The sequence below is a fragment of the Varroa destructor genome, unplaced genomic scaffold (assembly GCF_002443255.2).
Source record: "Varroa destructor unplaced genomic scaffold, Vdes_3.0 BEIS01000005.1, whole genome shotgun sequence".
Lineage (NCBI taxonomy): Eukaryota > Metazoa > Arthropoda > Arachnida > Mesostigmata > Varroidae > Varroa > Varroa destructor.
Window position 1 is genome coordinate 8,665,915 of NW_019211458.1, and position 24,883 is coordinate 8,690,797.

At 39.8% G+C, this 24,883-nt stretch overlaps 1 protein-coding gene across 10 annotated transcripts in view; it reads left to right on the top strand.

The window, feature by feature from the left end:
* The window catches only part of LOC111251054 (furin-like protease kpc-1), a 106,516-nt gene that overhangs the window by 59,202 nt on the left and 22,431 nt on the right, over window positions 1-24,883 (top strand). For all 10 annotated transcript variants that reach the window (XM_086990531.1, XM_022807245.2, XM_022807249.2 and 7 more), the window contains exons 2-4: window positions 21,415-21,531; window positions 22,780-22,967; window positions 24,421-24,635. In XM_086990531.1, coding sequence (XP_086846657.1) covers window positions 21,415-21,531; window positions 22,780-22,967; window positions 24,421-24,635 — 520 coding nt within the window. The remainder of the gene's footprint in view (window positions 1-21,414; window positions 21,532-22,779; window positions 22,968-24,420; window positions 24,636-24,883) is intronic.

Consider the following 24,883-nt stretch of genomic DNA (forward strand, 5'->3'; position numbering starts at 1 on the left):
AATCAACTTAAGTAAAAGAGAGAGCGTAGCAGTAACTGTTTACAACAAAGTTATTGTATTAACTAAAACTTATAAGTAGCATAAATGATAAGTATAAGCTACCTGCCTTAACTAAATCGTGAGTACAATTAAATGTGACTGTAATTTTGCATTACTTATTCAATTTTTATTGATCAAAAATAGCCATCGTCTTCGCTAAAATTGTAGTTGATGAAAACGCTGCGGGTAGAGTATTTCCCTGCCATCACTAGGTCTTCATGAATCATTCGACTATGTGTGTGTATTCAGGCACTTCTATTATACTCTTGCGAGTTAGCAAAGCTATTCACTATGCTCCAAGATATACAATAAAAGCGCATAGAGAATTATCGAACAATTACGGTACTTTTCTTTCGCTAACAATTAAACGATAACTAAAAAGTTTAAGTTCTATAACTAAAGTATCTCTAAAAGATGCGATCGCCAAAAAGAGAGTTTGCTGACTGTAGATAGGAGGTCTATCCATTTAAGCCGAACCCTCTGTGCGGCTTAAAATGTTGGTTCTCTATTTGGAGACATCTGCCAAAGGCAAACGAAATTGTCAGAGACGAGAATTTCAATTTCCGCTCAACAAGCTATTTGCACAATCATTATTTTCACATCAGGAAGCAGATTAAAACTTACTAACGTTTAAGTTATAAAGTTGAACTTTGTGTTAGGTGCCACAGCAAGCTGCCAATGCCGCTACCGTCAGGTGAAATTTATATTTATTAACACATAGGCCGTTCATTATCAGCTACAGCAAACGTTAATTTCATACTTCAATATGGCGTTATTTTACGACGGTGTGACGTTTCACGAAGCTTTTTTTTTTTTTTTTATTATTATATATGAGTTGTTCTTATACTTTTTTGATATTACTGTTCACTTGGATATTGTCACTCCGAATAACTTCAGCAGTCAATTTTTAGTAAAACACGGAAAGTCAGGAAATCGAATGGTTCGCGAATATGACTCCTATCTTGGAACTATAGCGGCCGTGTAACCCTCGTGTTCGGTAAATGGTTTACTGGTACAGATACCGTGAGTCGTTTTGGGGTAAAAAACCGGATAGAAAATGTTGAAGTTGAAAATGAGTCTCGTGAAGGGCTACGACAAAATGAATAACTACGACCAGCTATTGTGGAAGTTAACTCAGCGCGAAATGCACAAATATCATTGCTTAGGCTTAGTGTGTACAAAAACGCCATATTTATTTGTGTCGGTCTTATTATTAACGGAACAAGAAATTTACAAGAGGGCGCGGCCTGATTTATGTGATGATCAAAACTAGAGTAAGGACCCTCCCTCGTTCCTTGCGTTTACGAACAGTAGCTCATTGTTGACTCATGAACAATCGTATCAACCAGTGTCAAAACCCAACCGGTGAGACATCATTCCAAAGCAAATGCACTACTACAATAGTCCTTTTGGGCGGTCGAATGCAGGTTTTATCCACTGCAGATTACCAGCCGTCACAGTGTATGATCAACGATTGAAGGAGATCATGTAAAAACTCCATATTGAGCGGGCAAGATTAGAGAAGCAAGCAAAATCATTGTTGTTGCGTTACAGCGCTTGATTTCACACTGCAAAAATCACAATAAAAAAATACGAGAAGGAGATACGCTGTTCATTGTTCGTCATACACACTAGATATTGCTTTTAAAATTAGCATGTTTTTTTAGTTTTTTAATTTAAGCTTTTTAATAGCGCAGTGATTTGGCTTTCAACATAATGATAAAATCGACTTTTGAAACTTCATTCTTCTACAGTACAAGACTTCTACAGTATGAGCGAAAAACACGTTCTATCAAAATGGCGGAAAATAATAATAGTGCATCATACTTCGAACTCAGCTTATGCCAAAAAGTTCAGAATGTTAGAACGATTTAATATAATGAAGTTACAAATAATATTCATCGGAACAGTTGGCGTGTTTCAGACTCCGTTATCAGCAGTACATTGTAAAATACTAGACTCGTTAACGACGTTGCAGACGGGATTTATTAACATTATAAGCCTCACTACTCAGACCGACTTTATAGCATTACATATTTAAATACGGGCTGCACTGCATGCGAGCTTCCTAATGCTAACTTCTATCCAGATAATGTTTAACACAGCCTAGTGAGGATAATCGCAATGAGGATACCGATCGGACTTCAGAGATAAACTATGCACAAGTTAAATTGGCTTGTCTATAAGGCATTCGTAGTACCATGCGTATCAGTTTCATCTGGAAAGCGTCATAACTTTAAGGAAGTTAATCGAAAAATGATAACTATTGTAACATCTCGACAAAGCTAGTTCCGAAAAATCATATTTACGGTATCTGCTGGCTTTGTACGCGTAAGTACTTTGCACGTTTCCCTTCCCCGTCCAACGCGGTATGTTAGCTCGTTCACCTTGTACTATGAGCGATTACCTGAGGGTTAGTCGTCTTAACAGGTGAAAAATTGCCCTTATTGTACTGAGCTGTCTCTAACGATCGAATCTGAGGGATTGAATAATCGGTACTGATATCAGCTGTTGCAACAGAACACGTTTGGTGTAAAGGCGTCCTAAGCGTGTTTCGACTAATAGTATAGACGAGGCTAAGCATGGACAGGAAAAACGAGATTGGCATGGGATTAGGCCATGGCGTTGACTCTCATAAGCAGTTCTATAGCGCCCATTTGGCCTTGAATATTCCCAGTACTTCAAACATCCGCTTTCTAATGCTTCTACTGGACCATTTTCTTTCTATCTTTTCCTTTCTTTCCCATCAAAAGGCAGATTAAAGTAAAGGGTTGGAGTAGCTTAAATGCGTCCTTCTCTTTCCTACTTTCCTCGATATTTTTTCATACCTTGTTAAAGGAAACACTCAAACTATCCTCTACCGTGCGTCGCCGTCTAGGTTTCTAAATGTCTTTTATTTGGTAGGGCTTTTCGCTTGAAATTCAAATTCTTGACTATTTCGTCCGTGTTAGCAAAAGATCAGGGTCACTTAAATTGTAAGCTGAATGGGGAAAGTTCTGCAGGATCGGCAAACAAAAGAGGAGTGCCTAGTATCTTACTCCTGGCGACGACCCCGTTACAGCTGCATTACTGTACTAGTGAGTTGGGCTGGCCGTTCGGGGATAAAACACGAGAAAGGAATAAAAAAAAAGGTATTCAAAGAGGATTTAAAGGCAAGAAGAATGCCACGAGACTTTTTTCCTCTATAGGAAAAAGAAGCAGCGGTTAGTAATGTCGCACATTTTTACATAAATGGACAAGAAGGCGAAGAAAAGCTATTTCGACTTTTTTTTTGGTGCGCGAAGCAGTCGCCTCACGCTCTTTTGCCGTAATCTTCTATCTGTGCAGTCGTCATCTGCAATTGCTGCTTCGTTCCATGCCGTTCGGCATAGCAAGCGACGGCTGTAGCGTTATTAATGCTGGAGCAGCCATGGTTTTAGCCGAGAGGCGATGGAGACTTGTGTCTAGAGACTGACTGCGACTGCCGTCCGTGATGAAGAGCCAAGTACCGTAAGGAATGGTTATGGAACTGCTAGCGGCAAATTCAACGCTCGACGAGCAGAAGTGTAGCCAGCGACAAGGGCTGCTGTGAAGGGGTTTTCCTCTTAGTTCCCGTTTTAACAGTGCGCTTTCTTGCAGTTATCATAATCAGTATTTATCAAAGTTGAACCGTAAAATATTGAACAAGATTTTCAGTAGGAAACGATTCGGTTTGTAAGAACGCTTTGTATTCAGGGGTGACCCATGTCGTTAATACCGACATCGAACAGATCGGATGTGCATTGAGCAGTTTAAACAAATTTAAAACGCTTTGAAAGAGGCCCACAGACCATGAAAAAGATATATTTAACAAGAAAAATGTACTTAATAATATTAACATATTTAAATAAAATGACATACGTTTTTGACATTGATTCCTCTTGTACAATCAGTTAGCTGATTTAGAATTTATAGTACCGTTCTTATCGTATATTTGTCCAGCTCTATTTCTTAGCATAAGTGGTCATCATTATTTTCAGTGAAACACACGTAAATTCATATGCACATGCATTTTACCCCTTTTTCGCCGGAGTTCAAAATGTATTTCACAGTTTGCCGTTCTACTTTTTGCTTCTATGTTAAATCTATCTGAGCTGAATTTCTATCTCTCATCTTACACATGTTGCTCGTTGGGCATACGACGCAATTCTATCTGATAGTTCTGGCCGCGATCCTCATTGTTCGCTGGTGAACGCTAAGCTTGCTAGAATGTTTTCTTGGCCGCTACTCTTTTTTAAACAAAAAAAAAATGATGTGAAACAATGATATAACATTGTGGTGCGGTAACACCGAAACCTCCTGTGTCAAAGGTTCGAGGAGTTCGAGGATGTTTGGTCCATGGAGACGCTTAGAAGGAGATCCAACTGCTATCTGCAGAGCATAGAAAGGACAGGGCAAAAGGGTAAGCGAAACAGATCAGATGAACGGCATCGGTAACGGCGGACGAGTAGGCTGTGTACCATCACAGCAAGACAGAGCGACAGACGCTTCTTGTGCGAGCATCCAGCAGCGCAGTAATCGAAATGATGAAAATTTCTTTTCTTTTGCCATTGCGCTCGCTGACTACTAAAGCCAATGCCAGATCATCCCGACAGAGAGAAAGATATGAGGAAAATTTCAAAGTAGATCGGCCAGTTATAGCTGATGGCCAGTGGACCCGGCTAGTGAATGACCGGGATTAGTTGGACCTAAGGAGGAAGGTTTATATAGTGTAATAGGGAAAAAGGCTCTTGGAAAGTGGAACCGCACAAAGAAAAAGTGGATGATAACTAGTGCATGTACTAGTGATAGGAGGAGTGGGCCATGTGTTTGGGTGAAGGCATATGATTTACAAGAGAAAGTAATTTGAACTGACAGAACTTAAAGCAGGCATGTTTTCTTCTTGATTTCAAACTGCGGTGCTCGCTGAAATTCTGGCGGTGAAACCTGGTCGGAACGATAACTACTTAACTACACTTTCCATGCAACCCATTAAATTGGGCGCTTTCTAGCGGAAACAATAACAACACAAACAAGAGGAGTGAGGGTAACTAAAACATGTGCGACTTTTTTAAATTATTCTTGAACGTTATTATTGATATTCTATTTCTTTTTACTTAATGGTGTCTTGTTTTCAGAAAGAAAATTACCTAAGAAAAGCAATAGCCGTATGTTGAAGAAATAGATACTATTGGACATTTGTTGTGTGAAATCAGTACAATGACAAGGTTGTTGCCGATCAACGATGCTAGACGTAAGATGAAATTCAAAAGAAGATCTATGTAAATAATTTAACTGGATAGTCATTTATTTATCCTGTTATATAGTACATGCCTGAATTTTTTTAGAGGGTGTTATTAGTATCTGCTCCAAAAATACTTAGAGCAATGCAATCTATTTAGCAGCGAAGGGAAAGCTGTGTAGGTAATACTTAACGATTAGGCTTGTCGTCAGCAAACGATTACAACATATACTGTGGTATCTGATGTTTGCTGTGACTTCTCTGAGTAAAACTGCTGCGGAAACCTTTGAAGGGAAAGTTCTTTACGGCACTTACCAATTGATTCGATGTGACTTGACCTATTGCAAAGCAACGGGTTGAAAATGGGTTTATAGCCTGGTCATCAGAAGCGCTCGTTTATAGCAACGAAAAAGAATCCTATGTCGAAGCAGAACATTTTGGCACGAGAACAGAGGGACTCCTTAACATTGAATGTGCCTTATTGTGTACGCTACGCGACACTTGTTCAAGCAGTTTGTTTTTTTAGCTAGTACTAGGTAACGAGGTATTTATATTTATTTGACGACACGAAATGACTTATGTTATAAAACCTAATTCAACTTAAAGACATACATTGTGCCCGAGAGTTTCACCCTGAACAAAAGAAAAAATATCGTGCAGCATGTATACATACGGAAGACGGTATTGACGGAACTCAATACGTATTTATTTATGATCGCACAGTAATATTTATAAGTTTGTGTATGCAGATAGTCCGTTCTGATTCAGATTCCGTTTTCGTTACGGTTTACTGATTCATCAAGTTTCGCCTTATTTATATAGAACGAGTGTGGAAACGAACAAGAATGTTAAAACATGTAGTGGAGTGTTTCTGCAACTAGTATATTCGGACCGACTTAGGACACGATTACTTCAGCAGGCAGTAGTTCATCGTCGTACACTTCTAATGGCCTTCGCTGGACCGCTTTCTTCATAGCCAAAATCACCGGATGTTCGTTCGAAGTTTCGCACTCAGTATCGTCCCTTCCTTCCTCTCGTAAACTCAGCCCTAGGAATGGTGTAGGTAGAGATGGGTCATGTTCGCCGTTGACAAGGCCAGAGATATGGGTGCATAGCTGGGGTTTTGTAAGTCCGTCTCGCCGGCAAGCGCGCCATGTTTGATTATGGTGATGTTTTATTGCGCCACCGCACGACCGCCATCGCCGGACGAACTCGCAGTCAGACAACGGTCGGCCATTCACTGCTCGCTGGGTCTGTGAATATTTTCTAGTTCCACAGAAACGATGATGATGCCGATTACCCTACTTTGCATTTCTGCTACTGTGGTGCATAGCACATAGAATACTGTGGTAGTCGTAGTGCAGGCCAAGAGCGGAGAGGATGAGGCGAACTGCTCGCCTTGCTGTCCCCCTCTGCGAGAGGGTTCCTCTATTCTGGCTCTGCACAGCGCCTCCTGCATCGAGGCAAGCAAAGCGACATTTTCAGGGATACGGTCTACCCCAGCTAACGAAGTGTCATGTCGTTGCTGCCGGTCGATGACGTTGTGTACCCCTGTCGAGGTGTCTCCTTTTCCAGCCCCGCTCTTTTACATAGACTCCACTCTTGCCACTCCTGCCGTTGCTTTTACTCCTCGTGTAGAGGAATCATAGCATGGGAATAGCAGCAGTACGCGTTGCGCAGCGGTTTGGCGGTCGAATCGCTGCAACGAGAGAAGCAAAGCTACATTTACGCTTATAGGAGTCCATCTATAAACAAGTAAGTTGGCGTGCCTGTCGTCGTTGTCTGTGTGTGTGGTTGGGTGCGCGCGCTTGCATCTATATGTAGTCGAAACACAGGCTGGCTGAATCCTAAAGATAGGACAAGAAGGATGGCCCTGCCTCCCCAGCGTTAGCTGCAATGGCATTGGCAGCGACCACGATAACAACAACATAATGGATACGATACGAGTATAAGCCGCTACGATCACAGTGACAGCAGTGTCAGCAACGACGAGAACACATGGACAGCCTACATTTACACGCTTATAACGGCAACAGCAACAGAAGACGCATTTTAGAGTATTCTCGATTGGGAAAAGTATACTCATGCTACGTTAGATTACGTATTGTTATTATTATTATTATTGCCACATAACGCTTTCCATATCGTAATATATTTCTGCATTATTAAACGTGAGCGTCGCAAAACGAATCAACCGCTCGAAAAAATTTATATCGTTAAATATTAAGAAAGTTCGCGGGGCAGCAACAAACAGCGGTATAACAATATCAGACTAGTGGTTGAGTTAACTCTCCTTCAGGCCATGTCGAATTGCTATTATCCAAAGAGAAAAGGAACTGGGGGGCTTTTTCATTCCCGTGCCCATGAGGTCCTGTTCTATAATATTTGAATGCCACTAAAATATTATTATTAAATTATCAATGATGCAATACGTGTACACGGTTCTATTTTCTATTGATAATTATTCGTGCATGCGTACATTTGACTGAATTCATACGTTCAGTGTTTCCACAGTGGAAAGAAAGGAACAGGCTATTTTGATCGATTAAGGCCTGGCGAGTAAGAGTAAATCAATCTAGAAAACAAATGTTGCAATAGATGATACAATTGGACGCACGGTGCGTTATTTCAAGCGATCCCTTCTAAGAACTTGTACGATTTTGGGAATAACAAAATAGGATGATCTTTTGGCGCAAAAATAAAGCTGTTAGTGCACCCTTAAATCAATAAGCTAATTTCATTCTCAGCTAGTGAAGCTTTCGGGAAAGTCTTCCCGATAGCCATTGGCCATAAACTATTTATAAATGTAGGGTTTCGCCAAGTTATCCGAATCCAATCCCTGTAGATTTCATGTTTGGCACGAATAGAAAATAGCACTAGACATCAACGGATGTAGGGTAGAGCGCTATTCTTAGTAGTCACTGTAGATAACGCATCGGACTTTTAATCAAGAAGTCGCCGATCCAGCTCCGGTCAAAAAAGATTATTTTTAGTATACAGTAACGAGTAAGCTTATTGGCGTTGTTTAACGTCGTCTTCTATATGAGTTTTTTCATCATCGTAGTACACCTCTTAAATTCAAAACGATATATTTAGTTTAGCACAAAGAATATTGCGAACTTCGACTTCATCTGGTCAGTTCGATTTTCGTGACCGCTATGGCTTATATCGAGGACCTCAAACCATTTTTTTCCGTAACGAAAAAATATTCCCTGGAGAAATTCAAGAAGTACCATTCGTCACCCATCATCCTTGGCAGCAAAGGGAGGGCCTCTATATCTTTACAATGCAACGTATATCCTTATTTGTTTTCCAGCATGGTTACGTGACAAAGCAAATCAATCCGGAGCTAAATTGACTTTAAGATTGTACGTGAGCAAACTTGATGCCCACACAGAGATTACCATAGCTACGAAGTAGAGTCGATACTAAATTTTTAGAAGCTGCCTATAAAATATATATGTATATATCCTTATAGGTCAATTTTTTTCATGTGGTAACCTAGTTTGCTTTATTAGCAGATATTATGGCACAGGTAAGGAGGTCACAAAATGAACTAGCCTAGATAATCAGTATTGAAAGCCGATTCATTAAATGAGGCGCCTCCGCAACGCCCTTTGGACGTTCCAGTCGCACTGGAACTTCGTTATTACTCGACTGGAACAACAGTATTAATAACAATGGTTCCTTTTTATCAATATTTTCGTCAGTGAATGTGAAATCTAACTCGATCTAGCAAAGGTCGCTAACCACAATGGATTAGGACGACGAAAACTCAGGCGTAAAAATGCGGTTCAAACCCACAATCAGTTTTAGCAAAAATCACATTAATTAATTCTATTATTTATTCTTCATATAAAGGCAGATATTTTCAGTTGGGGTCAAGCTGAACTGAAGTACTTGTACGCAGAAGGACATCAATATAAGCTACCGTATGCAATGTATACTAATGAAAAAAGTTATTTTTAAAATTATTACATAGAGATTTATGAGGCTATACTCATTTAGTTGGATCGCGACATCGAAATGAATAATTAGGTTCACAAATTAACAGCTTGAGCTACCCTCTCTAAATAGTTAACAGCAAAATAGTCAATTATTCAGGGTTTATATATTTTTGTAATATATTTCTGACTCCGTAAGATGGCATTTAGTATGCTGTTATGACCTTGTGGGTGCCTTTAGCGATCCGTGGGCGGTGGTTCTTCTGACCTTATTGATGTCGTCGACATTTTATACAGAATCCTGACCTGAACGCAGACAACGAAACACTTTTCGTATATACATATATATATATATATATATATACATAAATATACATAGCTGTAATACGCTTCTTGTATAGCAAGTCTTTGGTAATTATTGACCATCTTATTTAGCTCTTGTACTTCATGGAACGTTGAAATCCTCTACCTAACTCTTCTAAGTCTTCTATCTTTGTCCTATATACGTCGATGGCCCCTGGATACTCGTAAGCAGAAGATAGTGCTCAACGAACGTTCGTGACGATGTTTGTAAAGGACGTACGAAATATGGCTTCAACCGACAGGAAATACTATACCTCGTTTTACAGATATACTAATGACATTTTGCCACTAAAACGGAACTTTCGTTCTCCTTGTTGAATGCTATCGGGATAGTCGCGTACGGAAAGTAATGTTAAATAGAAGGGCGGACTGCTGACGAAAAAGTGCTGCGTCGAAGTTACGCTTTTAGATCTTTACTCGTGTACTAGCGAGGGCCAAGGGCCTTACAGAGGGGCTGAGGTTTCCACTTTTCTGTCCTTTTCATGGCCCGTAATACTGCGACACGAACCGCTTCCGAGCGGCTGCTTCCATCGGATTTATGTCGGCAAAGACAACGACAACGACAGCATAAGCTAATCTTAAAAACCCCATCATGGACCCCTGGATCTTGTGTCAGACCAAAAAGATGAAAGCATGATACTAAGTAGCCTATTCCTGCCAATAGTTTCAATACATCATTACAAAGGTAACACGATAGCAAATGCTGCTTGTTCTATTCAACAACTGAAGGGGTCTCGACCAGTGTTACGTTGAGCAAAAACTAGTTATCGACTGCATAGATTCACGTTAGGGCGTCGGATTATTGCCGTACCGACGGTTTTGAAAATGAATTTTGTAGGGAATGTGTTAGTTATATATACATGCATGTATATATTTAGCATTGTAGAACGCCACTTGTACGCTGAGCGATATAATGCACCGTCGCATTTCATTCAAGCGCAGAAATAAATATGTTTTTCCAATAGAAAAGTATAATTATGATCATAACATCTTCGGCAACATGCATGTACCTCGTGGGTTTTACGTAGGCGTTATGCTTGTTCTTCATATACTTTGTTTACATACTTTGAGCTGTGTTCTAATCTTGTGCTATTCGCATAAGTGCATGTCATCTAATCCTCAGTAAACACATTTTCGGAAAGGCTGATATAACGGTAGCTGTTATTGTTGCACCTACATTATTAGTCGGCACTCTTCGGCGTTGTTATTATTGTTATTAATAGAATGAAGGAAACATTATATGTGCATGATTTATTACTAAGAAGACATACGCTATTATTGCTAGGGTACGGTAATACAGGGCCTAAGGCACTGAATTGATCTTGCGCTTTAGATTCTCCATTACCGTACCCTACTAATGATAGCGCGTGTCTTTTTGGTTAAAAATCATGCTCATATAATGTTTTCTTGATTTGACTGAGTAAAATGTTCGCTTTTACATGTTTGTATTTCAAAAGAAGACAGCGAAGAAATCGAATAACGTTCAACGTAGACGAAGGATTGGACCGGCGTTCATTGTCAGCTTTGATAACCAGCTTGTTCGTTGTCTTCTATTCTTAGCGAGCGATACATGCACTGAAGTCTTCTAGATACAGCAAGCGGTTTAGCAGTGCTCATGTTTTGATGCGTTCTCTGCTATGAGCGAGCTATATAAAATACTGAGACGAGTACCTGGCATTTCGTCAGCCGGGATAGCAACCTTCAGCTCGATGAGGGAGGCCGATGTCAGCAACCGAGAACTACGATGTAGAAGCTAGGAACTTCAATTCAGCCCCAATTTGACTATCGCACAACGGTATGCACAATATATCGGGAAATTCGCTTGACATTTGGCCTCAGTGGCCTCATTCGATTAATTCTCCCGTAAGTGGTTATGGTGTTAATTCCACGACTGCTCACCGTTAGATGGAGGAAGCATCAAACGCTTCGCAGCTGACTGACGTTTTGGAGGCAATTTGATACAGGTTCATTGCTATATTGGCGAGCTCTCTGCGAGGAAAGAGTCTTTGAGGAGACCAGATGCGCTAAGTGAACCGATACATAAACCTTACTAAACAATCTCGACCTAGAAAGAAAGAGAGAGAAAGAATTGGGAATCTCGTACATACAGACACACACATAAACTGCGAAAATGGGATGTGGCAACAGGCGTGCATCAGGGAACGAATAAGGTTGCTGTTATTGTACCTTTTTGAGAAAGCCAATCTATCTTCATGCTCGGTAGTAAGAAAGCAGCGAATCGAAGCTTTTCGTCCTTATAGCAGTCATATATTTGAGGCGCGCGCTGTCACTGCATGAGTGGTGAGGCTGACGGCTGTGTTGGAAGTAAACGCATAGTATATGCACTGTATTCTCATAACATTTGACTGAGTAGCTGGCTAACCCTATGGAGTTGGCCATCGGTTGTGAAAAACGCCGCAGGGAAGTGCTGTACACACAGTCATTTGCTCTCCCTCCCTCTTGTGCCTCTGATATAATATGGGCCCGCTAGAAACGACGAAAAACTCACAAGCTGGCCTATTTTCTAGTGTAATAGGGAAGCTGAACAGAGGACCATAGCTAGTGGTCGTAGGAGAAGTAGAAATAATGGCGTTATGACATCACGAGGCAAAGCGAACGAAGTTTTGGGTGTCGAGCTATAACGGGACACGGTGGCGAACTCGAATTGTGCAAGTCGACGACATGACGTCGGCCTGGTTTCAGTTAGGATGCGTTCTGACAGCGGGCATATTTCACCGCCACTAGAAGATGGCGGCAGAGGCAGCTCGTCACCGTGGAGCAGAAGATACAAATAGAGATCCGACGGTGAAACAAATAAGCCGCCAGATGGCATGGCTCGTTGTTTGATGCCAACCAGCGTCCGATGACTCGAATGTATGGCCACTTCTAAAATTTGCTAACATGTTTCCACTTGCGGGAGGTATTTGGCAATTTTAGGCGCTAGCGTCGCCACCGTCGTCCAGCTTTATATCGACCACAATGGCCGACGACTGGTGAAATAATTGATATACTTAGTCCTAGTTTATGTATACGACAGTCGATAGCTCGCTTTAGTGTACGATCGGCAGTTGACAAAGTACATTTTAAGGCAATGGAAATGCACCTATTGCTGTCTGAACTAGCTGGAAACAGCAAAAAAAGCTGTTACTTTGACAATGTATGATGAATGTCATTTTGGGTAGATTCGATTTGTGTATGTTTATAAATACGTAAGCGAACTTTCCTGCTTATATTTTAAGTGTCATTTTTGACGATCGGGCTTCGTAACGATTACTTCTTCAGTCGAGGCTTGAAACTGTTAACAAGTCGTTCTCTGATCTTTAGATTCTTGTTTAACAGTAACGAGCGATGTTGATACGCGAAAACTCGTTAAAGTGATGCTCAAATACGCGAATACTACGTACAAGATAAATGAGAGGAGCTGAATTGTATGGTGATAATAGGCCAAAGGTCTCAAAACTGCAAAAAGAGCCAGTAAGCAAAAAGCATACGTAGAAAGTCTAAGAACGACTAAGCGTTCGAGCCTATTTAGACGAACCTATTGACAACTGACATTTTGTGCGTCAGAACGACCGTTAAATTTCGTATCAGACATGGCTTCTTAGGCCATTTTGATGATTACTCGAGCCCTTTAGATCTAAACTCCATTGATGATCTACTGATTTGCTCATACTTACCATCTTCCTTGAATTTTCGAGAAGCCTCGGGAAAACTGACATTTATGTTTACGGATTTTCATCCTGATGAGTTCGCTTGGTTCTAAAAAGAACTAGCCTCTTTCAAATAGCAAAAATAGAATGAACGCATGCCCACTACGATGAACGGCACCCGGAGCTTGTCCGGATTTGAATATTACTTGAGATCGTAGGTAAAATACGGTCGCGGTAAAACTCCTGTTTGAATGCCGTGTTTTTAAGTCTTTAACTTTGCCAAAAGTTTGCGTACCATCGACTGTACGATGCTGAAAAATATATTGGTTTGTCTAATAAAAGATTGTCCCCGTTCGGCAATATAGCCGTTAGACAACGAGCTTCTAGTCGCTCTGATGAAACGTTCGTTTTCATAAGAGAACACGTTGAGAGATAACGTTCTCGCTTTAACATTGCGCATTCTGTGTATTCCTACAGTCGGCGTAATACAAACAACAAAAAGATGTCAATGCATGGTAACGTTGACCAAGCAAATGCAATCAGACAGGTTTTATATACTTGACCTCGTTTTGAACAGGATCACGTATTCTACCGTCGTTTCATGATGACGACAGAAGATAAATGACAAAATCCTGCTTACGCTTCAGCACGGGGAAGTTAATATCAAATCAACACCATTGAGCTATAGGAAAAGCCTTACGCAAATGTAACAAATATTTCGTGTCGTTTGTAAATTCTAACAACTATCGAACAGTTGAAAGAAACTTAATTGTCGTCGATGGCCATATACAAAACGTAGGACAGTGCAATGCCTGGAATGAATATTGTCCTACTATTGCGTTCAGTTCCCGTTTCACTAAGTAACTGACAACACCTAAGCGAAGACGCCATATTGTCGAGCATTTCTAATCTGCCTGTTCTCTGTACACAGATCTCAAGCAGTCAGGATACTGACACAACTTCAGGGCTGTTGTTGAAGTTGTCTGGCAAGTTGTGACATGAGAAGAAAAGCTAGCAAACTGACACACTCGCAAAGTCTAGAAGTTCGCTGAAGATGGTGTGACAAGATTGCTTTACGCATATGGTTTTCGATGCGCTCATTATTTCGTGTGAGAACAGAACATGGTGCAGTCAGGCGCTATGCATAACATAAAAACGTGGTATGGAACAATAGAAGCAAAATACCGTGCGCCTCGTGATCGAGCAAAATGTCGAGTAAATTTCACCGGAAGACCCATTTTATGGCAACGTACTGCGGACAAATCGAATATTATGCCTGAAAAAGCGTAGGTATTAACTTGAAAAACTTTATCCGCCTGGTGTTTTAGCTGCTAGAAAGTGTCGAGTTAGGTACGGCATAAATATAAATATCTATGCTATAGGCGGCGTTCTACTTATACCGTATTCGAGTGACGCCAAATGGGCAATGTCGAAAAGTCCTAAATACGAATAGCTTGTAAATTCGATTTGAACTTAATCTCATCATTCTATTTAGTTACAACCGACAAATTTTACAAAAATAATCGTACTGATGTCAGGTGTAGTGGGTCAGAGAGTCCTACCCAATACGATAATAAGGTAAGCTAACGGAGAAAAGTTCTCGCACGATATGTTGGTTACTGTCGACGGTTGATAAAAGCTAATGCTCATTGTGTCGGAAGGGTTTCGTTGAATAGCAAAGACAGCCTTTGTTCCAGCTTGATATGGAACTCATAGCAACCGTCTATTTATTATAGCCTGTCGCTTACACTAAATATTAGTATCATCATAGAAGTTACTATTGTCTAACTAACATTATTGTTTACATGTATCAAAGCGACTATCGACGAGTCGTTATAATTACGGTGTGGTTTGAGTAAACATAGTTCCGAGGGAAATCGGCAACAGAGGTCGAGGTAGTTACTGCTTGTATATCCACCGCCATCGTAGTTCTGTTGCTTCATCCCGGGAAAGTCTATCGAAGCAAAAATGCTCACGTCTATCTTCGGCAGTTTGAACAACTATTTACAATATGTGTTAAGTTTTCCAATGCTGTCATGCCAATATCATTCGTTTAGGAAAATATTTCTTAATAATAATTGAGAGAACCGCTCCCTCTTGATGCTAATGATAACTTAAGCTTGCCTTAGGCACATTGATCAGGGTTAGAATCACTTCGGCATAACGCTTGACTTTACCTGTCGATTATGCTTAGGAACTGCTTCGTTTTAGCCGAACACGTAACATTTCAACCTGACGTCAAGAGTCTTCGATTCAGTACCGACTCGATACGAATCACTGAACTGGACAAATATCTCACAAATCATATACTCTTTTATGGAAATATAGCGTTACATAGGTACCAAATCATGGATGCTTAGAAAACGGTTTTTAATTGCGTACAGACTAGTATGTCTACAGTAAGTGATAATATCAGGCACTTGTTTGAAATCTGCCTCGAAAAAAGCTGGCTTAGTACTGTCTTTGTTCATGCATCCCTTTTGCGTCCTTGTTACGTGTTTGTAATCTGCAGAATCTAGGCTGAAACGGTAAAGATCGCGTGGCTGTGTTTTGCCTGAAACAGTCGAGTCATTCCCTAAAATGCAGTTTAGTACTGGGCCTATTTAATATCCAACTATCAGCATAAGTCAGCACTGAATTAGAGCATTAAGCCATTATCCTAGGCAAAGTTGAAATTTCACACCGACATTGTTCTGTCTGTATGTGTGTGATTACAGTTGATATGGTTTTTATCATTATGGGCGGTGTGTCATTTTTTCCTAGTCAAATACAAAGGCGGTTCGAGTATGTGGCCATATTCTAATGGACCAGAAAACCCGGTCAAGGTGCGCTAAACACTATTCTGGTTACACAGCAAAGTAAAGGTACTACTGTGATAGTGGAGTACTACCCTTACTGTATTCGGAATAATCTATTTACGAATGGGTTTAGATAATAGCATTCAATGGCAGTCTCCGCGACTCGATGAGCTTGTAATATATCGTAGCCTTTTTAATAAGAATGCACAGTTCATTATGTAAGTAGATTGGAATATTTATAGCCTTTTTTTTAAATTAATTTATTACTACAAGTCGAATGAAACGCTGTTTTTTTCGTAGTTGAATAACCGGACTTATTTGTGCTTTACTCTAATTGTCACGATGGCAAAAGCTACGTTCCTGCTTGGATATTAATTGACGGATCGTTTAATATGATAAAACTTTTAAATTTACCAACAGTTTGGCGTTCTGCTTGGCGATGGCCATAGGGGACTCCAGTGGCTTTTGTCTAAGTTTCACTACTCTCTATGTTTCGCGTTTTACGTGCGATATCGCCATTAGATAGTTTGTTCTCCGTACGAAATGAGGTGTGTCTATTGTGCTCGGATTCGAACCTACACTCCAACGTGTCCCGAAGATTAGCAGGCAAAGACGTTACTCGCTAAGCTATAACGGAGAAAATGACGCAGTTTGACCACGTGCTATTTTCATTATCGTAGTGGATTATTATACGGATTTGCCAAATCCTTTACGAAATCTGTTGAACAGGGCCAGGCCGCTATTGTAATATCTACTTGAAGTATGGTCGTATACTGTCACTTATGTTAGATAGGTGTCACTATGTCAATTCGGGTAATTCTCGTATTTCATGGAGGATACGTCTACGTGCATCTTATTAGTCATAAAAAAAGGAACTTGCTTTGAATAATTTTCGTAGCTACCGCCTCTCTATTTATAACTAGGCTCAGGTCATTTATGGCAAGATCACTTAGGCCGGCCGTGGGGGCCGCAGCTGGGTCCACATTGAAATTTGCCGGCGGCTTCTATTCATTGACCATTTATCGAGTACGTATATACTTATATGGATAGTAATATATTTAGGTTAAATAATAGTTTGTCATGTGACGTTTGAATTTACATGACTGATATTATATGTTAATGTATGATACAAACATATATATGTATCGTAGTAATTAAACGGCTCAACTAAGTACATGTTTTAATCCAATAAGCTCATGTCAATCCGTTTTATAGTAGACATATAATATAATACTACTATGTACTAGGAACGTTACGTACGCAGCTGGAAAAAAGCCGGTGCTTGCTATCGATCGACCCTTCCATACTAAAATATGGCGATTTAGACGTTTCATAGAGGGGTTGCTTCTTCCGCCATAGAAACTTTACAGTCTGGTGTCCCTACTGTTGTGCCGGACTACGTATAACTGTTATTGTTCTATGCTCGTGTGTTAATGGCCCCTGAATCGCAAAATCGGCGTGTTAAACTATATATGCCGGAGCAATATCTATCTCTATATATCTCAATTGTATACGTACTAGGATGGTGCCTGTATGATGATACAGGAACAAAGACAGTTCTGTATGTAGATGCTACTAATGTTTTCGTCGTTACATAGAAAGCTACATACTATTGCACTGTTGTATAATGAAAAGGTGACCGGCACATAAACTGTTCATCAGATAATAGTTATGCCATTTTTTCAAGGGTTTGTCAATACGACTTTACCATTATCATGGAGAAGCAGAGTGCTGATGAGATGATAGCACGTTGATCATGGCATTGAAATGACCAGGGCTCCACAGGGCTTTGCGACGAAGCGAGAAGGATGGGAACTTGGTCCCTTGGAGCTTGATCTGTATCACTAAAACGAAGCACTGCGTACTCCGTCTATGAGATCGTAGCAGTAAAAGTCGTAGTAGTGATATCGGTAGTAGTTCATAGTGCGTTCGGGTCAATGCACAGAGCGGTCTGAGCTCTGATCACCCAACTAATAAAGGCTTCTGCAGCAGTTCAACTACGCTATGGTGGCCGTTGGACTACTTTGATGGGCATTCAGCTTATGTCTAATTAACAACCCAAATAAGAGCTCTTTAAAAAACAGTATACGAATAACTGTGAGTCGAAGAAGCACCTGTGCGTAGTATAAGAAGTTATTTTTTCTTATTGGAGCGTACATACAATGAGTAACTATGTTGATATTTGGGAAACAACAATTACTGTTCCTATATTTGTACAATGTCCATCTTCGTACTATGGAAGTATTTTTGTATCGACAGACAATGGGATACAGTCACTTTCTAAAAGCTCTATTGATGCAGTAAGCAATACGACTAGGTTACTATCGGCCTTTTATACACATGTGTCAGCTTAGAGTAGGTTTGCGTACACTTATATTAACATAAATTTTCATATTTAGTCATAATTACAAGCTTGACTCAAAACAACATCGATCGCTGTAATAAAACGGTGCTTTCAACGGACTTCCGTTTCTCTTTCGTCTTTGCCCTTATTCTAAATCTATTGCCTATATATATATATATATATAGTCGTTTGCATCGAAAATAAACGGTTTAAAAAAATCGAAGTCGATTTATAGAACTGATAATCAAATGACGCAAGATTTTTATCGATTTCTAAATCTTTTTAACTTTTATGGTACCTAACTTGCATGCCTGAGATGAGTTGAATAAGTTAATTCATCTTGAACGAGCAATAATAGAGTCCTATTAAATTTTTTGACCCAGATGGATCGCTGGCAATAGATTTTCTAAATGGCACATATTAACAGTCAAGTCCGCAACACTCTTGTCTGTTGTAGATTTGCGTTGATCTATGGTGGCATCTGCGTGTACTTTGCAGCCGCATACAGATGCAGAAGAGACTCAAAATTAGAAATGGTAATTGCTCGTGGACCTCAAAAAGGCGAATGGAATTTGTCGAGGTACGATCGCTGCAACGCGAATATTTCTCAGCTCGTACCGTATAGCGTGTACAGCGTTTCGCGCCATTTCAAGTACTGTTACTACAAATTTTCGCCCCCTTTTACATGTACAGAAACATCCCACCTTCGTTTCTATCTAAAGCTTACCCGGAAGAACGAAGCATTCTCTTGGGAGCCTTTTGGTCCTGAAATTAGTAGTGAAATATTAAAGTAGCATCGTGGGGTGGTTCTAGTAAAACAGTGTCCGGCGGGACAGGCAAAGACAATTTGGGCGTAGGAAGATTACACTCTGCACGAGCGGAACTTTAGCTATATAGAATTAAGTACAAGACGAAGCGGAGTGGTAAGCCGTTGGCCAATGACTCAACTAAGCAATCGCACCCTCCGGACAGTATACGTAATTGTTAGAATTCAGCAAATATAAAGTAACTACATTTACGTCCAACAAATTTTTAGCGAGGCGGATAATATGAAGATTGCCAAATGCGTCACGCAATACCCACGTGCGTACACTAGCACATAAAGTGGGTTTTACTTCGCTTAGGTAATCCCTATGCATTGAAGATCGTGCCACAAAAGGAAACCTGTTAACAAAAAAAAACTGACAGTCATTGACAGAAAAAGACAGTGAACTTTTGGTGCCGAGTTATAAGGATTTGGGAAAGGTTGAGAACGATTACGGGGACGCGAGCGCCATGCTACTGGTCATATTATTATTTGAACGAGTAATCTTTTAAGTGGGATAACGCAAATATCGACTGCTTATAAAAATAGTAAGCAAGGATCTGACTAGAGAGGCGCAGGGTTAAGCTTTATGGACTCATATCGAATTTTTTTCTCCGACACCCCTATATTTTTTGCTGTCGTTCCCTGACTAACTTCGATGAGCTTCCTAATGACAGTGTTCAAATGAGATAGCACTCTGTGAGCTATGAGAAGTAAACGGTTCAATATTATCAAGATACTTACATCGGTGAGTCATTAAATACCGTCCTGGTTGAAACCAGAGAGTTTGCATGACATCTGGAGTTCGATACCTAAATATATGCAGTCGTTGGTCTAAAACTCCAGGAAATGGTCGCGCCGGTCTCTCCCCTACCAGAGAGAGATAGCCGGAACTTATTATGTGCTAACGCTTCTTCTCTTTCTATACCCGTTATTAAAGCTAACGCTGCTATAGAGCTCTGTCGATACCTTTGATCCATGTGTATTAACATACATGTTTACATTACTCATTTAGTATACAATAATATTATTTTTTAATTATTTTGTTCTACTGGATCACAGAAACTGGGAAGGAGGACTCCAACAAAAATACCTACATGCGTTATTTTATTTTGCTATGAATAAATATGCCCTTTGTACCGGCAGACCTGTCTTTAATGCCCTATCTCTTGATCTTCTTGAGTTCGCTTAACATTCAAAGCTTATTAAGGCCTAAGCCCGTTCTACTTTTTCCATTTTTCAATTACCTGTGATGTGGCACAACGTTTGCATGTAATTAAACGATGAAGCAGGTTCAAGCTTCATTTGAAACCAGTTAAGATCGTTTCTAGGACACTGTACTTTATTAAGCTTCTCTTTTCAAAGAGTGACAGTTCATTGTATCCCTGTTCCTCCTTGTTCGCGTTTCACTCTTCTCGGTTTGGATATTCGAATGCAATTCCTATTGCGACTGGCTGTAGTATGGTACATAAAGCCTTATATATATATATACATATATATATACATATATATATATATATATATATATATATATGTATGTTACTATTCCAAGTGTGCGTCTTCTCACAGTGTACAAGGAGGCAAACTATTACTATCGGAAACATCTTCATTGAAAATCGTGTCTGTTTTTGAGCTAGTTTATTTTATGAACTCATTTTATCGAGAGTAAAAAAAGAAGGTGCTGAAGCCGCTATGAATCTTTCTTAATTTCGCACTTTAATATGCTTTGAGGAACCTTATAACGAATATCTACCATTATCGACACAAACAGAAATTGAAAGCCTCTCGGGAACTTTATCGATATGCTTTCCAGGAGAAAACTATAAGAAAGCAAATGGGCGCGGATTGCTTTCTCGATTAGATTACCTATATGGAATCATCGAAAAAGTATTGACAATTTTCAAAACACAATTAAGGTATATATTATTTATACTTTAAAAGAATATTATTGAACTAAGTATGCGCCATTTGAGCGACGACCTTTCGTCATTTCTCTTGTAATGTTATGATTCCGTCACTAGAACTTCTGTGGTATTATATTAAAAATAGCCAGAGGCACACCTATTGTCAGACACCCATATTTTAGTATGTCCTTAAGATGCTACTTATTTTTTGAGCTAAAAGAAAATGCACCTTCGGGTTATGTTAATGCTACTAGTATTTATATTTGGAAAAAATTCCTTCCTTCCATATAGATTAATATTTTTCTGTATTAATTGATCATTTTTACAGCTGCCCTTCGATAATTTGCATCATGTACGGCATCGACGGCTGGTCCATCGCTCCATCGATTTACATCCTCATAACGAAAGTGAGCCCTGGGAGGAGAGAATTCAACAGAAGATCAAGGTAAGAAATAGAAATCAGTGGATACACCACTATCGAGATACCGAGGGGGTGAGGCTTAGCCCAGTCAATTCGTAATACAAACGAAATTATGATAATTGGCGTTTCTGTTTTAAATACAAACAATGATAGATTTTTTCCATTTTATTCTAGCCTCTGTTGCATCTATTTGTATCATACTTTTTTGTATCATACATATTTTACGCGGGGAAGCATTTTTGTAAAACGCAACTCAGACTCGCAAATTGAATATATAAGGGTTGTTCGGTGACTGCATTCAAAATGTGCTTCAATATCCTTCTTCTTTCTATAATAATATATATATATAATAAAACTTCTTTCTTTATCATACCTTATTTTAAGAACTTATGTCTTGCGGGCGCCCCTTAGCAGTTGAAAAACACAGACAATATTAGTTAGATAATATTTATAATATAGATATATAAAATATATATAATATATATATATATATAATAGATAATAATAAATAGGGAGGACAAGGCAACTTTCGTTCTATTATAATAGCTACTCTAAACATTATCCAGCCACATCCGGCTTTGGTGGTTGAAATTAAATGATAAGGTCTTTCAGTTTGACTGTTCACGAAGAAATTCTCTACTTTCGATTACTATCAACAAATCTAATCGTGTTGTACGATCCTCAGTAGATATTCTCGTACGAATTGCATAAAGTACATTGTTTCACTTAGCTTAAATTATAAACGCATAAATTGCAATAAGTTACAATGAAACTGGGTGTTTGTTTGACCAAAAAGCGCGATTACGTCAGTTAGGTGTAGGCAAATGCCTATCTCCGTCTCCCGCCTTTCTGCCCCTTTCGCATAAGGATGTCCTATTCTTCATGAAACAAATTCTAGACTTATCCAAATAATTTTTAATCAAAGTTGTACACTCAAACAGGACCCATCTAGTCGTTCATGCTCTCTTTTGCTCCATGGTACCGGTATGTGTTATAATAATCCTTATAGTGACTGGAACTAAGATAAAGGAAAATTGCTAACAATTACCGAACCCTCCTATGTTAAATTTAACGCTCACTAAGCGCTATGTAGAGCCAAAACACTTTTGGGATTAGTTGGGTGGCTTTGGAGGCTGAAAAATGGGGTTCCTTACTTTCTCTATACGAAAACAAATTTAAAAATAACTACCTAGATTTATAGTGTATTGCTACTAGATATCTTTAAACTTTGTTGTCAAATGTTTCTGAGTATTGTTTGTTTGACATTGCCAGGTGCGGACAAAGCGTGACTACGGTGGTGAGGAAAACGTGCACTTATGGCAACGTTGGCAACGCCAGAGTGACGAAACAATCTATTCTGCTACTGGGAGAATGCTCGACGGTAGCTATTCGAGAGACCACCTACCGCGAACCTCCGTGAGACAAAAAAGGGCGCCACAATTCAAACCCGAGCGTGAACGGTTTGTCATGCATCGTAATCAAAATTATTAATTCATAGCAACTTACTCTAAATTTACGATGTATAACGTTGAAGACTAACTGCTGGGATAAGATCAATCGAAGCGGTCCTTACCTTTATGTATTTTATTTTTCAGCATCAATAATAGTTCAGTATCTTCCACATATGATATATAACTGTACTATTTTTCAATAGGCCTTTGAAAAACTCCAGATTGTCCTGTAAAATCTACCTCGAGTAGACCCGCGCTTGTTTTTCGATGGAGATTTTCTTTGTTGTTTAGTAGACGACGCGTTTACTGGAAACTGTCAGTTTACCTTAGTATTTCTAGAGGTAAAAGTGTGTATAAAAGTGCGGACTCTGAAAATGTAACATCCCAACTGCGTTGTACTGAGCTTGTTTAGAGGCTAGCTTTTTCTTTCCGCTAGCACTATAAAAAGGTAGTCATTGTTGTACATAGTTTAGATGGTTCGTCTTTTTTGTTTGGTCGTCGTAGTTCTAGCAGACGACAGAATTATGTCGAATCTCTGCCATCGGCGCCTACGATCAACAGGGCATCTCATGTCGCTTTTGCGCTTCGATTCGCCTCCTCTTTCCTCATCCTATTTTTGTAGAACACTGAATTTTAGTTGCCATCGATTGAAGAATTTACTATCAACACATCCATTAATTTCTCTTTCTACGTAGTCGTGGTGTGATGTCCCGCTCCACCGCATAGACCCTTGGCGATCCTAAAGCTTCATCGTACTGCTGTGCGGTGCGTGAGGCAGGAGGCCATAGCCGTCCGCACGGTACACGAAGCGCGAAGGACATGGGCTGCCTATCCCCCATTCTGATCATTCCAACTATCCCTGCAAAGGACGCTGTTGATGTCGAATGATCGCCTCAATCACTTGCTTTTTTTTTGTAAAAATACGCATGAGATTCCCTATTGACTGTTAAGGGATCGCTACGTTCTCGTAGAAAAAACCTCTAACCAGCTAACAACAAGGCCTTTTTCCAATGCGTCACTCGAGTTCGCCTGTTTTGCTACGTATGATATAATGGGATGGCCGTTCCGGCAAGCTCAGTCGGCTCAAAAGTTCGTCACCTGTGAAAAAAGCACCCCAGTGTTGTCAATTGTCTGAGCCGTATAGCGATCGTCTGCGGACTGGAATCCTCTACGGGCTGCCGCGAACCTTTCTGTTTTCTATACAGAGATAGATAGCATCATTCTAGAGGCCCGTCGTAGAACTTAGAGCGCCTAGTTACTGCGGTCTATTATAACTGAACGCGTTACATTTTTTTAAGAGATTAAATAAAAACAATTGTGTATCAGATATTCAGATAGCATTTGCAGCACTTAAATTACTATGAGCTGTTCAAGTGCCTCATTGTCGTGAGCAATAGTATTTGATGAATTCTCGTTGAGTGAATGTATTTGGCATTATTCATAGAGGTTGGATATGTTCCAGGACGCGAATGAATGATCCGAAATGGCCGCTGCAGTGGTACCTGAACCGGGGAGGGGGGTTAGACATGAATGTTGAACGAGCATGGGCCGAATTTAACGTATCTGGCAAGGGCGTCGTCGTCACTATTTTGGACGACGGACTCGAGAAGGATCACCCTGACATTCAGGAAAACTACGATCCCGATGCTAGCTATGATATGAATGATCAGGACCCAGGTGAGGACAATACTTAATTTTTATGCATTTTAAGTTGTCTATTGTTGCGTATTTTATTCCTATTTAAATTTTGATAAGCGTGTGTAATAATTGAAGTTCGTATGTTTTGTGAATAGTACCGCATTAGTTTGTTGGTCCCTTACGTACGCTTATTTGTAATTCAACAATAGTTAAGTTTAAACTAACCGACTGAAAATGCCAATGATATAACAGTGAGAACAACGCAACTATTCCAAGACCAAACCTAT